We start from the raw sequence: 16317 nt of genomic DNA, 5'->3' as shown, positions 1-16317 counted from the left end.
ATTCTAGGGACAAGCGAGAATAAAAATTTAAAACCACTTACTTAGCATGCAGTTTATGTACTTTACATTATTCTTCTATCGTTAACTAGAGGTTTCAAGTTAGAATCTATTAGCGGTTCACTATTAATGAACTTGCTCATATTTGGACCAAATTAGTGACGAATGTGTTCGATATGCTAAGGGATTGTTTGGTTATCAGGTGAGATAGACAATGATATTTTATAGGATTAGCTATCTCACTTTCTATATGGAATAACTAATCTTATCTTTTTGGTATAAAATTTATTCTACTACTAGTTAATACTTACACCCATAATCAAATATATTATAAATATAATTTTATATTTTATTCTAGGATTAATATCCTTATCTAATAACCAAACGAATCTACAAGCTACTCCTTCCATCTCAAATTATCTGTCGTGTTTCTCTTTTACATGTCCCTTAAGAAAATATTAAATATGAGTGATTTTTGACTATTTTACTTTTATTTATATCACAAGATATAATGTCTCTTCATTTAATATTTATTCATAATTAAGGTATTTGTAGTTTTTAAGAATAATTAATATTAAGAGTAAAATAGAAAAATAATTGATTTAATATTAAACTTTTAAAATGATAAATAATTTAAGACAATTAATACGGACTAGTCTTAGGGTACGCGCTTTGCGCGTGTACTCCATCTCGATGTGTAAATATATTTAAAATAATTATGTAAATATTCTATTAAAATTAGGTTTGAGTTATAAAATAAAAATTTACATAATTTAAATAAAATAAGAATTCGTATAATATGTACAATATTAAAAATTTAAATACAATTCAAATAGTGAAGGATTTAATGCATAAAATTTAATTAATTAAAAACTTTGAAATATAAGGGAAAAGTTAAATAATGATAATGAGTATACTTGATATACATAAATTAAATGATAGGGATGCAATAATAATATTTTTGTCTGCTCTAAATTTAGATGTATCATTTGAACTTGACGTGCAATTGTCAAGTATCCTATTATTAATTAAGTATTTCTAGAATTTGATATTGATTTAAAGAGTATAATATGTTCTTATTTTTTTATACATAAATGTTAAAGAATGCGTGTTTATTTTTAAGGTTAAAAGATCGTTCAATTTTATATAAGGATTTTGATTTATCGATTTTGCATGAACTTGAAAAGAATGTCCTTTAACTATATCTTTTGAAAAATGTTATTATTTGTATGACCTAATATTAAATCTTAAATTATGGATATTTATTACTCCATATGCATTTGTCATAATTTCTCAAAGATTTATAAATTAATACAAATAACTTACTATATGAAAAATTACATTAAGTCATTTGGTGGAATCAATGGAAAAAGAAAAAGTTTTCCTTCGGTGTCACCAGATTTGGTAGGATTTTTAGAAGACATAATTGGGTGTTCGTAGGCTTTAAACTTGTTTCCATCCATAAAGACTTTAACGTTGAACATTGTTTGAGAATAAAAGTGAGATTCATTAATGATCTCAAACTCCTAAATTTAAGTATTTTTTTTTTATAAAAGGAGATTTAGTGCATTTAATATTTCTATACAAAAAGATACATATTTTAATTAAGAAAAAACTTAATAATAAAAATCTTAGATAATTTTAAAGTCCTTAAAATTAGGAAATAACTAAATTACTATTTTGTCTAATATATAATATATTTTTAAAGGTTTGAAAAAGAATGAAACTTTCCAATTGAGGGGATTGAAAATCAAACGAGACTTTGTTAATGAAGAAATTGAAAAGAACTAAACCTTCGTAATGAAGGAATTGAAAAATTAAATGAATTCTCTAAGATTTAAGCTTTCCTAGAATGATAAAATTATGACCGAAAAAATAGTATGCATATTATTTTTGACTATTCTTAGAATGCCGTTGTTGACCTCCTAGAGGAAATTCAAATATAATATTAGGAAAATAATTTATTGACTACTCCTAAATATTAGGAAATTAACCAAATAAATATTTTCAAATATTAGGAAAATAGTCAAATGACTATTTTATTTAGTGTGAACTCTATTTTTAAAGGGTAAAAAAGGCTTTCACCCTTTAGATAATTAGGGGAAAAGGGTAAATATTTAGGAAAAAAGGTTTTCGTGCTTTTAATATAATATAGATAATTTGAGAGGGACGGAGTAAGTAGCAATTATATTAGGGGAAAAGAGGTGTACATCGAACCTTCCTAATTGCAGTGGAGCTAAGCAACCACTATTCCCGATGTACTTAACCCTCTTTCTCTCTCTACCTCTCCAAGATTACTTTTTCTATACAATTTTTTGGATAATCCTTTCTCCAGATTCTCTCTCTAGATTTATATACACCACTCCCTTTATATGTACAAAGCCTAGTTGTTGTTGTTTCCCCTTTTTCGTTGTTTGATCACTGAACTGAAAAACCCTAGCTTGTTTTCGATCCGTGAAATATGGCATCTGGATCATCAGGTAGACCAAGTAATTCATCGGGCTCAAAGGGTTTTGATTTTGGGTCCGATGATATTCTCTGTTCCTATGAAGATTTTCCCCATCACGACCCCTCTAATGGCTCCCACTCTGATCCTTCCGCTGCTAACAATTCTGCTAAGGTACTACTATGTTTTTTTTCCCCAGTTGGATTAATTTATTGTGCGGTAAAGGTCTCGTCTGAGTGTTAATATGGGTTTTGCTGAAAATTGATTTTTGCACTTTTGGAGACTATATTGAGGCGTCGTCTGGTTGGAGAACAAGTTATCCGGGGAGTATATCGGTGGGCTTATAATATGGGATAAAATACTGGCAATCATTACTTATTGAATATATTTTAATTGGTAGATATTTGGTTCATTGGATTAAAAATGAGAATACGAGGTATAATATAAATCATGTCTTTGTTGTATACTAGATAAGTTGGGAAAAACTTTTATTTTTAATTTTAACCTTCGATTTTTTAAAGGATTTTGGGGTAAGAGCCTTGGAAAATGGTATCTTGTCGTTGTAGTGTTTTATCCCAGAATTGCTCGATCGCGTCATTATTATCCCTCAATGTGGGATAGAACAATACCACAATTGTAGGTTAAATTAATCCTGGGATTTGCTAATCCCAAATTCAAAAATTCAATCAATTAACGACCCCTGACAGTATAATGATTTTTTTACACTATCAGGTAATTTTGACATGTTATAGTAAGTTACTTACCATTTGCTCTAGGTTATCAATAAATGGAGTATTAGATAGAGTTTACAATTACCTTCTTAGTGACTTGATTGTATAAATAATTTTGACAACTTCACTGCATAGTACTTAAAACTCTTTTTTTCTCGTTATTTATACGCACTCGCGATGAAGTATACACACACTTTGTATTGGAATAAAATGGCCCAATAGATTGCACTGTACATAGAGGATTCATGTAGGTTTAGTCCAATTACCTTTAGGATTGAGGCATAGTTGTCAGAAAGATTTTAATTTACATTTCCTCGAGCAAACTTTTCTGAACTGCAATACTGCGTTGCACTGCATCAAGGGCGGAATTGATGCAGAGGATTCATATAATCAACCCCAACTAGTTTGGAATAGAGGCATAGTTGATTGATAGAAGATAAATTATTTTATTGGTATTTTGCCCTCTTGCTCGTATCTTAAAATCTTGAGAACGGGCTCTGTTTGAAGCACGGACTGGACGACTGTATACAGAGAGGAAAATCAGCAGAAAAAACCTCTCTGCGTGAAAGCTGGAGGAGGATTGGAACTTGAAATATGAGAAGAAATACTTGTTAAGGCAAAGGTTTGAGAATTTGCAGTCCCTGAAATTTTTCCAACATCCCAAGAATGAAATCACTCAAAGTTTGTAAGCGAGTGAAAATGCACCGAACAGTTGGATTATGGCTAAAGTGGTGGTGGTGGGGGTGGGGGTTAAAAACTAAAGAATATATTTTCCATGACTTTTTAGTATTAGCAGTTGAACTGACCATAAGATATTAGTAAAGACTCGCTCATTTTCAAGCTACTAGGGTGATGTTTCATAGCTGTAGCCTAAAAGTAATGATGACTGAGCTCCTTAACCTTTCCTATACCGTCTTTTTTTTCATTATTAAGCTCCTTCCATTTTAATGTTTCTCCTCGTTCTGTAAATGAATAAATAAACGACATAAGACTACAACAATAGGTTAGTCAAAATGTTTGACCAGGAATAGAACAGGGAGAAAATACTGTCTTAAAGTCAATCTCCATGTAGCACAAACGGAATATTTTCAATAGCTCTGGTTGCATCTGGATTCTAGATTTGGTGTGAACCTTTTGGGAAAATGCTGTAGCGTCATGGTTTCGACCTAGCTCACTGAAAATAATTATCAAGACTAGCAACTTTATATGGGAATTATAGACAAGATTTGCAATTGACGTTCTTCTCAAGAAAGAATCTTATCGTAGTGCTTATTGTAAATCTTTCTAGGAAGATACTTATCCAAAAAAAAAATTCTAGGAAGATTTTGCTATTACATTCATCTCACCTACCAGCCGCTATTTGGATTCGTAACTCATTTATGCTCTTATATTAAGCAGGAGTTCCACAAAAGCAGAATGACAAGATCATCAATGTTTCCCACTTCGACGTATAGTCCACCAGAAGAATCTTCCTTCAATCAAGACATGATATGTACTGTTGACAAGACCATGAAAAAATATGCAGACAATATCATGCGATTTCTAGAAGGAATCAGTTCACGCTTGTCACAATTGGAATTATACTGTTACAATCTTGACAAGTCCATTGGTGAAATGCGTGCTGATTTAGTTCGGGATCATGGGGAGGCAGATTCAAAATTGAAGGCGCTTGAGAAGCATGTTCAAGAGGTTAATTCACTGATTTTCATGCATGCATATCGAGTTCTATCTGAATGTGATTTCTTCAACTAAATGCTGTACTTTTAGACGTACCTCCTTGCAGAAATTGAATGTTAACTTCTCCCAAGTCCTATGTAGTATGTGCTAAATTAATGTTTGACTTTTTTAAAATATGGTTTCTATTGCTTACATGTTATATTTGACATGGTGTATAATAAGATAATCCTATTTTTTCTAAGTTTCTTGCTTTTTTCCCTTAAAAATGTCATTACTTTTTATACTCTCACCATCCTGAGCCCTAGAAAACCAGGGTAATCCTAATAGGTTTCCTAAACTAAACTAAACCCTAAAGAAAAACTAAACAGATTATACATATAAACTAAACTATTAGAAAAAACTAATACAAATATACAAGTGGTTGGGTAATCTAAGATACTGATTAAAAAATTTAACATAAACTAGAACTGTTTTTTGTAAGGGTTTAGTTTATATGTATAACAGTTATTTTCTTGGAAGCTTAGCACTGCCTCAGTCTCAAGTTTTGGTATCTTTTTTGTTAAGTACTAGCAGTGAATTGTTTCATGTCTGCTAAAATTTTCTTCAAACTTATTCTGTTGTAGTGGAGAAATTTTTGTGTTGTAATAAGAGTTGAGAAGTTTTCTGCTCTTACATGTAACCTGATCCTAGAGAATTTCCTAAACTAGGTACACTTTAACAGTTGTGAAACGTTACTCATATCTTGATCATGTTAAATTCTATTTTGAGTGGCAGGCCATGTGTGATTAGATTAGTACCACATTATTGCAGAGATGCCAATCACAAGGATTCACTTGGATGGTTTGCGTCCCTCTTTCTATGCAAAAACATGCATTTTTCTGTTTGTTTTGTGTCTGACTCATCGATGTTCTTATAGCTTTCTAATGCTCCTAGGCAGTAGGGCTGAACTCATCTTATCCATTGCAATTTTTAGTTGCTCAGCTGAGTTTTCCCTTCACATTTTGTCCTAATTTAGAGGTATTGAGTGACTGAATTCTTTACTGTTCTTCCTGCAGGTCCACAGGTCTGTACAAATTCTGAGAGATAAGCAAGAACTCGCTGAAACTCAGAAGGAGCTGGCTAAGCTTCAGCTTGCGCAGAAAGAACCAGCTACACCCAGCAATTCTCAGCAGAATGAAGACAGAAATGCTCAACCTGTGTCTGATTCCCAAAAAAGTGAGAACTCACCTGACATGCACGGGCAGCAACTCGCACTTGCTCTACCCCATCAAGTAGCACCCCAGGGTTCTATTACTAGCCAACCCGTGGAGCAACCACAACAGCCACCTCCCCCACCAATTCCATCTCAAAGTATGACGCAGTCGCAAGGCTACTATTTACCCCCACCACAGATGTCAAATCCACCAGCTCCAACTTACTTGTCCCAAGGTCAATATCTGCCCTCTGACTCCCAGTATCGAACTTCTCAAATGCAAGATATGTCTAGGGTACCACCACTGCCAGCAGCACCTCAGGGGAATCAGACTCCACAGATGCAGTCAATGCCGCAATATCAGCAGCAATGGGCGCAACAGGTACCCCAGCAGGTTCAACCGCAGCAGCTTCCAACCGTGCACCAGCAAGCTAGACCCTCATCTCCTGCTGTTTATCCCTCTTATCAACCCAGTCAGCCAAATCCTTCTCCTGAGGCGGTCCACAATAGCATGCCAATGCAAGTGTCATTTTCTGCAATCCCTCAACCAGCTGCGAGCCGTCCAGAGGCGATGCCCTACGGGTATGATAGGTCTGGCAGGCCGCTTCAGTCACAGCCCCTGTCCCAGCATCTCAAGCCTTCGTTTGGTGCTCCAGGGGATAGCTATGCAGCTAGTGGGCCTCATCCATCCCTTTCTGCAGGAAATGCATATTTGATGTACGACAGTGAAGGCACAAGGGGACATCCATCACAACCACCTAATTTCCCACAAAGTGGTTATCCTCCCTCCAGCTTCGCTCCCCAGAACCCGCAGTCCACCCCCAGCCCCAATATTATGGTCCGTCCACCACAGTTGGTGCGTACTCATCCCTACAATGAATTAATTGAGAAAATGGTAAGCATGGGGTACAGGGGTGATCACGTGGTTAATGTGATTCAGAGGCTTGAGGAGAGTGGTCAAACGGTTGATTTCAATGCTGTGCTTGATAGGCTGAATGGACATTCTTCAGGCGCTTCTCAGAGAGGATGGTAGGGATCAGCCCAACTAATCTAATTATGTTCCATGTATTGTCTCGAGAAGTTTAAAAGGTGAAACTACAGTTTGACTTGAATACTATCTATTTGCTGAATAAAGGGTCATATAGGTAGGCATTTGACGGTGGTGTGTTATAGCTCTGTCGTGCTATGCGTTGTATATTTGCCATGTCTTACTTCTGAGGTTTTATTGGTTGTAAGGCAACGCGCTTTCAGATATTGCAATGTAGAAGATCTTTTGAATACCTCTTTTTAATATCGAACGTGTTCTCTCTATTGTTATCTTTTGATTAGTTGTGGTTGTTCCCAGCTTAATAGAAAGGGTTAACTTGTTAACGTTGTAAGATTGAACGTCTGTGTTCAAAATCCAGAATATCTGATACTGTCAATAGTTCAGAACCAATGGGATAACAAGGCTTTCCCAATTACCATTAGAGTTACTGGAATGACCTTGCTTGCGATGCTTTGATCCGGTCGCTATTCCATAATATGCGCGAATCAAGATTTAGTAGGGCCATAATGCAGGTATCCGACACCGGGTGGGAAACCAAAAAACAAATATTGGCTGTATTGTAAGGTATTCACAGTCATGCATATTTAGTTACAGTACTTTCTATGAATCATAGTTTTAAGCATCAAGTTATCTGCACTTTGGAGAGCAGTCGGAAGGTAAAAAAGCCTCAATGGCACCGATGGGAACAAAAGAACTATGACTAGCTTGCCCGTAGAGTAAGTCATACTGATCGGCAGGAAGTGAGCTGACTTGGTCTGCTGATCGATAATCACCTAAATGGCTTCATGTTGCCTCGTAGTCTTCGGCAATCCAGGGACAAGTCTCACAATTTGTACATTCCTAGCTGTTGTTTTTCACTTTCTAGAGAGCAGCAGTTATTCATTTTGTCGTTCACCATTGAATCAAGATGCTAACTATCTCCTCACTCTCCTTTCTCTACCCCCTAGATATGATTTATGTTGCTGTTAAAGCTGTTAGAAGAAGGGGAGCCTTGGCGTAACTAGTAAAGTTGTTGTCATGTGATCAGGAGGTCACGGATTCGAGCCATGGAAACAGCCTCTTGCAGAAATGCAGTCTTATGCAGGATAAGACTGCGTACAATAGATTCTTATGGTCCGGCCCTTCTCCGAACCCCGCGCATAGCGGGAACTTAATACAACGGGCTGCCCTTTTTTAAAGCGGTTAGAAAAGCAACTTTTTGGGGAATAAATTCTCATATGAGTATATAACTAATATGAGACATTCTTTTATAGCTACTGAAGAAATGGATCACGCTAAAGTATAAACTCAGTGGAGGCGTAACAAATGAAAGAAAAATAACTGCCTTATGTTTTTATTACATTGGTTACTGAATTCATACTAGGATTTTTCTAGTAAATCCATCATAATCTCTTTGTCTGTGGTGTCCTGCATCACAAAGATAGAATATATAAAGACAACTCGGTACACAAAGTATTCTGCTTTCACGCACGGTCGGGGGAAGGGCCGCACCCTAAGTTACGTAGACAGCCTATCCTACTGCAAGCATTAGTGGTTGCTTCCACGGCTCGATGAAATATATGTTGCGATGTTTTTTCCCTTGCTTTAGACATCCGATATTTGAATTAAAACTCAATAACTCGATTAACTTAGATTTGTGTCGAGTAGTCCTAATAGGGGTAATTTGTGTCGAGAAAGATTTTTAATTCTCATGGCTCGAACCAAACACTTATGATTAAAGGTGGAGAGATCCAACCATCGTACCGCTCCCTTGGTGGTATGTTGCATTCAGGCGCGGATATAGCTTGCTAGCAACAGGTTCAATTGAACTCATAACTTTTGACGTGGAGTAAAAATTTAGGTGCAAAATTTTATTAAAATTGCAAAAATAGTAGATATGAATCCATAACTTTAAAAATTCATAACTGAATGCACAAAATTTAAATCCTGAATTCGCCTCTGATTACAATGTTATCTTGTAACTATAGTTGCCTATTAAATATTCAAATTTAAATAAAGGTAGTCCAGAAGATTCATCATCTGGTGCATGTGGCTACTAAAGCCATAGAAAAGAATAGTTGATCTTTTCTCTTCTTATTTTATTGGGTAAGTGATGCAAGATAAACTTGGAGGACAACAAGTGTTTATTTGAAGAATAAAATATTGTTTATTTGAAGTATATAATAAGTTTTTGTACCAATCTCATGCTTATCTAGATAGACAGTTGAAGGAGAAAGAAAGAAAGAAAGAAAGAGAGAATTGTGGAGAGAGATGAAAGCAATGAAAGGTGAAATTGTGCTTAATATCCCTGCAGAAAAAGCATGGGAAATGTACAGAGATAATGATAAAATTAGCAGAATAAATCCAGAAATGTTTGCTAAGGCTGAATACATTCAAGGAGAAGGAGAGCCTGGAAGTCTCAGGCGTTTCCATCTTGGCCCTGGTAAGTCTTTTGTTCCCTCCATTCAATAGAAGATTCACCCGAAAAATCTATTCGGACTCGGTGTTTAATGTTTGCATCAGACAAATAAATATAAGATATGTGTATTGCAGTGGCTGATCTATGCGAGGAGCACGGATTCACGTGTTCACTTGCCTAGCTAGATCTCGTATAATAATGTTATATTTCTTTAAGATTACTTAAATATATATGTGCAAGCATATTCAAATAATCTTATGGTGGCAATGGCTTTTGGTGCACCTCTATAAATGAGGAGTGTCCCTTCTTAACCTATAATAGCAAGTTACTTACTATTAATTCTAGGTCACTAGATCATGCTAATTAAATAGCTATTTGCACTTATCTTTTTACGTGATTTGATTGTGTAAAATATTACTATATTATCAATGCACAAAACTTTAACTAAGTACTTTATTTACTTTGTTTTCCAATACAAATAAGGTCTACACATTAGTTGACTAAGTCAACTCCTTGATAAAGATGTCATAACCAGTGGCTAGGGGAGAATTTTTACCAAGAGGGGCCATTATCTACTACATAAACATAAAAAACTATAATCTTATTATACACATCGTGATTTTTCGGCAAAGGAGTTTCGGATGAACTCCTTCCGGCCCCGTAGCTCCACCCCACCCCTGATCACAACCGCCGGAGAGTCAAACTAACCCTCTACAATATGATAATAGCCGTCAGACAAACACATGACCTTTCTATAACAGCATCGTTATATAACAACCATTCACTATAAAAGCCAAGTTTTTTATTGAACCAATTTTCATGCTATATTATAATATATGTTCTCTACAGCAGCATTTTACTATAACAGTCAAATAATTCAGAACAAACGAGACTGTTATAAAGAGGTTTGACCGTAAATCTTCACTCATGGTTCTCTTTGTGCAGCATTGAGAAGTTATGTCAAACAGTCAAATTGAAAAGATAGAGAAGGTAGAACAAGGGAGGTCAGTGACATACGAAGTAACTAATGGTGACCTAAGTAACATGTATAATCCATACAGAGTTACCTTCTCCTTCGTTCCTTTTCGAGGCAACGATAAGCAATGTGTAGCAGAGTATGAGCCACTATCACCAACAATGCCTGCACCAGAAAAGGCAAGACATGCTGCACTTGCATTTCTCAAGTTGTTCGATAAAATAGAGAACCATGCTCTGTAAAATAAGACTCTGTCTGATGTAATGTAAGAATAATGAGGTCGTGTTGTTGCATGTTTTGCAGAAAATAATTTTGCTAATAAATTCCACACTAATTGTGGATGTTTGCTTGCTATATCGTAGTAAATTTTAAGTTATATAGATAGGAAAATGACAAAAATAGGATATTTTTCTGCCACTATTGATTTTTGGAACAGAAAAAATCCCTATGTTGGAATTTTGAAACACGTTGGGCAGGATTTTATCGATTACCAGAATTTTAAAGCACGCTCGGCAGAATTTCAGAAATTATGATGATGATGAATCACGGGAATTTTTAGTATATTTTGGCTGAAATTTTTGACGATCGTCCGAATTTCTGATGCTTCAAAATTCAATTGAGCGTGCTATACAATTCTGACACGGGCTTATTTTCTTAAAAATATTTCTTAAGGGGTCAAATAGTTATTTAAAAAAGGTCCAGCCAACATAATTTGTAGTATATACACTATGTCTAACAACATGGCAAGTGTAACTTGCCCATTATATAGGAAAACTACATAGTATAACCACTCTAAAAAATAATAGTCGGAAAAATATGTATTTTATATTATATATATATATATATATATATATATATATATATATATATTTCACTAGCAGATATAATTATTTTTGTCTGGTTGGCCAAATGTATAACTTGCCCAATTTATATATTAGATTCCAACTTGTTTGACTTGGGCTTGGTCGCAATATTTTATTTTTGATAAATTTACCTAGCTATACTATAATAGAAACTTATTTACCACTTTTATTTAGGTTCATACTTAATTACATTCTATATCTATATTTACAATTTATGTACAAAATCATAAATAAATTTTTTTAAAAAAAAAGAATATTCCTTAAATTTAGCATCTCATCTCTCTCCTTCACCAACCTCATCCTAAAAATTCAAATTTCATCTACTTTTTAAAAGATTTCACATCCCATTCTATCTCACATACTTATCATCGAAAATCGATACCTCTCTCACAATGTAAACGAAAATGGCAAAAATTTTGTCTCTAAAATTGCAGCAGCAAAGGATTCTCCATCAACATCTATTAAAAAGCTTCGAAATTGAATTCAATATTCGAAATTTATGAATTTGTGATTTGTTTGGATTAGGTGTTCTTGCAAATGATGGAGAATATATCTTGTAGATATATCTCAATTTCGAGGAAAATTTGTAAAGTTTAGAGTTGGTTTTACGTAAAATTTCATATTGAGACTCGAAGAAAATAGAGTTGCAGGAATTATATGATAAATGTATCACAATTGTATATAAAACTATATGTTACAATACCTAAATAATATCTGATACAATACTAATATAATATTATATCAGATTTTAAGTTTAGACTTGTGACTGAAACTTAAAGGAGATGAAGATCACAACTGTATCACAATTTTTCAGAAATGTGTTGCAGTTTGTATCACAAATGTATGAGAATTGTGTTTGTAGTATATCAGGTATTGTTTTAGGTATTAATGTATCAATACAAGTAAGATATAATTGTCATACAAGTATGATACATTTATGATATAATTATGTTTTAGATATTTGATGTATCAGATACAATTCTGATATAATTTTTATACAATCATCATACAATTCCTGCAACTCCTTCTCCTCCTCCTCCTCCTCCTCCTCCTCCTCCTTCTCTTCCTTCTTCTCCTTCTTCTTCTTCGAGTTTTAATCTGAATTTTTACCTAAAACCAACTCTATACTTAACCAATCTCCCTCAAAATTGAGAGATAAACTCCAAAGGATATTATGAATACTCCTTCTTCGAGTTTTTATCTGAATTTTCACCTAAAATCAACTCTATATTTAACCAATCTCCCTCAAAATTGAGAGATAAACTCCAAAGGATATTCTCAATCATTTGTAAGAATATCTAATCCACACGAATCGCAAAATCTTAAAACCCAAAATTGTATATATATATGTATACTCGAGAATCATATACTATAATTTTAGTAGTCAAATGGACCAACTTGTGGATGAGTGTGTTAAGCAAACAAACTGAAAAAATTGGGAAAATGCAAAAAAAAAAAAAAAAAGGAGAGAAGAGAAAAGAGGAAAAGAAGAAGAAGAAATAATTTAATTGAATCTCTTAATTGAAGGCACTAATTGTAACGATCTGACTGGCCGTTTTGAGCATTTGCACTTCGCTCGGTAGTTTACGGGCGTGAGTAGCTCCATATGATGTATTTTGACTTATGTGAATCGCCGGTTTTGGTTTTCAGGTTATTGGAAACTGATTTGGAAGCATGATCCTCAACTAGGGAGCTTTAATTTTGAAAGAGTTGACCGAGTTTGACTTTTTAGTATTTGACATCAGATTGAAATTTTGATGGTTCCGTTAGCTCCGTTGGGAGATTTTGAACTTAGAAGCATGTCCGGATTGTGAATTGGAGGTCCGTAGTTGAATTTAGCTCGAAATGACGAAAGTTGAATTTTTTGGAAAGTTTGACCGAGAGTGAACATTTTGATATCGGGGTCCGATTTCAGTTCCGGAAGTTGGAGCAAGCCCATAATGTCAAATGTGACTTGTGTGCAAAATTCGAGGTCAATCGGACATAATTTGATGGGTTTCGGCATCAGTTGTGGAAGTTTGAAGTTTCAAGTTTATTGATTTTTGGATTGAGGTGTGATTCGTTGTTTCGATGTTGTTATATGTGTTTTGAGGCCTCGAGTAAGTCCGTATTATGTTATGGGACTTGTTGGTATGTTTGGACGTGATCCTGAGGGGATCAGGTGAGTTTCGGATAGGTTTGGGTTGCATTGTGCTCGTTTTTTATGTTTCAACGTTGTTTCTTCAAGCATAAATGGTACTACATTAAGCAAATGAGCTCCAATTTCTATTTTTATTGAAGTATTAGATCCCTATCATAATTACGAAGTCATAGCAAATAGAATCGTCGAATTTGGACATCGTATAAGGAGCTTATGGTCATTGTAATAAGAATTGGGTTGCTAGATTTTTCAGATTAATTACGAAAATTGCCATTGATTTCGTATTTAAAAATTTACACTATTTTCAAATATTGAAACCAACATATCTCCTTCAATATAAGGTCAAATGGAGTGATTCAAGAGCTTAACTTGATTAGTATTTCACAAGGAATCCATTGGAGGCATCAAAAGCGAGTTTTGAGATCATTTGGCATAAGAAACGAGGCAGAACAGTGTTAAAATGAGGATTTTGTTCATTTAACATATTTTGAGTTGGGGAGCTCGGAATTGAGCAATTATTAGGTGATTTTCACCATATGAATTGGGGTAAGTGTTATCTAGTCAGTTTTGGGTATATTCCATGAATTTATCTTTGATATTAGCTTTTGGTTGATGAATTTTAAAGAGAAAATTGGGGGTTTTGGCCTAAAGTTTCATAATATGAATTTTTCAGTTTTGAACATCGATTTGAAGTCGGAATTGAGTGAAACGAGTATGGTTGGACTCGTAATTGAATGCGTTGTTAGATTTTGTGAGTTTCGTCGGGTTCCGAGGCGTGGGTCCGGGTATGATTTTTGGTTGGATTTGGGATTTGATTTAGGATTCGATCTTTATCATTTGGAATTATTTCCTTGGGCTTTATTTGATGTATCTGAGTTCTTTTGGCTAGTTTTGAGCCGTTCGAAAGTCACTACGTGCGTGATGGCACTTTTGGAGCATAACTTGGCTTGCTCAGTATTGTAATTTATTTGTTCGAGGTAAGTGTCTTGCCTCACTTTGTTGAGAGAATTTTTCCTCTTATTTGACATTGTTTGCTACATGCGGGGGTGATACATATATGAGGTGACGAGCGTATATATATGTGCCGGGTTAATCATGTTGGGGGGTAGATTATGTTATAATTATGTCTTTTAGAACTACGTGACCTTCTTGATTCATTCCTCACTTGACTTCTAGATATTAAGAACATAGTATTAAATGTTAGAAATCAAATTTGATGGGATTCTGAGAATACATTGATGTGTCTAATTCGGTCATCCCTATGCGTAATCATTAATACATTGCTACAACCAATCTTCTTGAGATACTAAATTCTATACTTGTGTTGTAGATCATTTGTGAGATTTGTGGAAGTATTTGAATAATACAGTTCTTGAGGGTTTATTTAACCATTGTTGGCTTGGAAAGTTGTGATTGGGATTTGTTTGGAATATCCGTTAAAAACACTTCCTTGATATTATTTATGCTTCTTGCCTTGTTTGTCATTGATACATATGCTTGGTAAGGAAGAGTGTAAAGCACGAAGGGTGATGACGTACCAATTGTTTGTACATTATCATGTGAGGAAGAGTGTAAAGCACGAAGAAAGATGGCGTGCCATATTATTGAGAGTAAAAGAATGAGGGGTGATGTCGTGCCACGTTATGTGAGTGTAAAGCACGAAGGTTGATGCCGTGCCATGTTATGAGAGTGTAAAGCATGAAGGGTGATGTCGTACCATTTTATCTATATTGTTATGCTTTTATATCATCGTGAGGTCATGGTACGATGGGTGTTTCCGTGCAGGCGAGGATGAGGGACATGCATTATGTTGTGATATCTGTTTTCCCGTGTATATATTTATGTCTTTACCTTGAGCTGTTATTGTCACAATCTCAGATTTGATGTGACTTGTTGCTATTATTCTGTCATTTATCTCTATACCAATTGTTGTTGTGTTGCTCATATCTTCTGCTTGTTTAACGTGCAAATATCATGCATATTTTCCTACTTTTATAATTATACTCATGTCGTATCTATTCTGTTGCACTTGGTACAAGCCTTCCACCATGCTAGTCCTTCATGTCTCTACTTGTAAACTTGTAAAGATCACGTGCTTCCTTCTTATTTATTATATATGTACTTAGGACTCCATTACGCTAGTTAGTTGAAGTTGATATTCCTTGTTTCCAATTGCCGTCATCACTCACATGCTTTCCGCCTAGTCTTTTACCGTTGCCCACATGTATATCCTCGTTCATTATAGCTACTTGTAAATTTCCTACTTTGTAATTCCTATTATCGGTACTTTTTATTATCTGGTTGGTTATGTTATACGTAAATTGGGTGAGGATGAGATAAAAATACGAAGGGTGTTGTCGTGCAATTGACTTGATATCTGAGTACATTCCTCATGCTAGGAAAGTTAAAAATTGACGGTTGTGGTTTATTGGTTTCATTCTAAGGAAAGGATTGGTCGAGGTATTTGAAGATGCCAGATTGTGATCTCTGTTAACACTTGGTTATTGTTTTGCGTATCTGTTTCATGTATTCATCTCTATTATATCGTAATATAGTTCGATTGCTGATTTACGGTGCAGGTTTTATCAGAAAGTATCTTTTAACAAAAAAAGCCTCGTCACTGCTTCGACGAGGTTAGACAAAATACTTACCAGTACATGGGGTCGGTTGTACTGATCCTACACTTCTGTATATTGCATACAGATTTTTGGAGCGAAGCTGCTGGTGATGTCGGGTGCTGACTTTGAAGATGCTCGTGCATTCTAGATATAGCTGTCACTTGTCCTTGGTAGCTTAGATTTTGGTAATCTATTTATGTATATTTCAAACAGATCGTGTAATTATTTGTA

General features: G+C 34.8%; 1 protein-coding gene across 1 annotated transcript; it reads left to right on the top strand.

The window, feature by feature from the left end:
• The first annotated feature begins 2193 nt into the window (after nucleotides 1-2193).
• On the top strand, nucleotides 2194-7371 carry LOC104231345 (uncharacterized). The gene is made up of 3 exons (XM_009784322.2): nucleotides 2194-2617; nucleotides 4573-4863; nucleotides 5907-7371. The coding sequence occupies exons 1-3, from the start codon at nucleotides 2459-2461 to the stop codon at nucleotides 7074-7076; spliced, it is 1620 nt and encodes a 539-aa protein (XP_009782624.1). The 5' UTR covers nucleotides 2194-2458; the 3' UTR covers nucleotides 7077-7371.
• The last annotated feature ends 8946 nt before the right edge of the window (nucleotides 7372-16317 follow it).

Source organism: Nicotiana sylvestris, chromosome 8, assembly GCF_000393655.2.
Source record: "Nicotiana sylvestris chromosome 8, ASM39365v2, whole genome shotgun sequence".
Classification (NCBI taxonomy): domain Eukaryota; kingdom Viridiplantae; phylum Streptophyta; class Magnoliopsida; order Solanales; family Solanaceae; genus Nicotiana; species Nicotiana sylvestris.
Note: the sequence above shows the minus strand (reverse complement) of the source record. Positions and strands in the feature narration are given on the sequence as shown.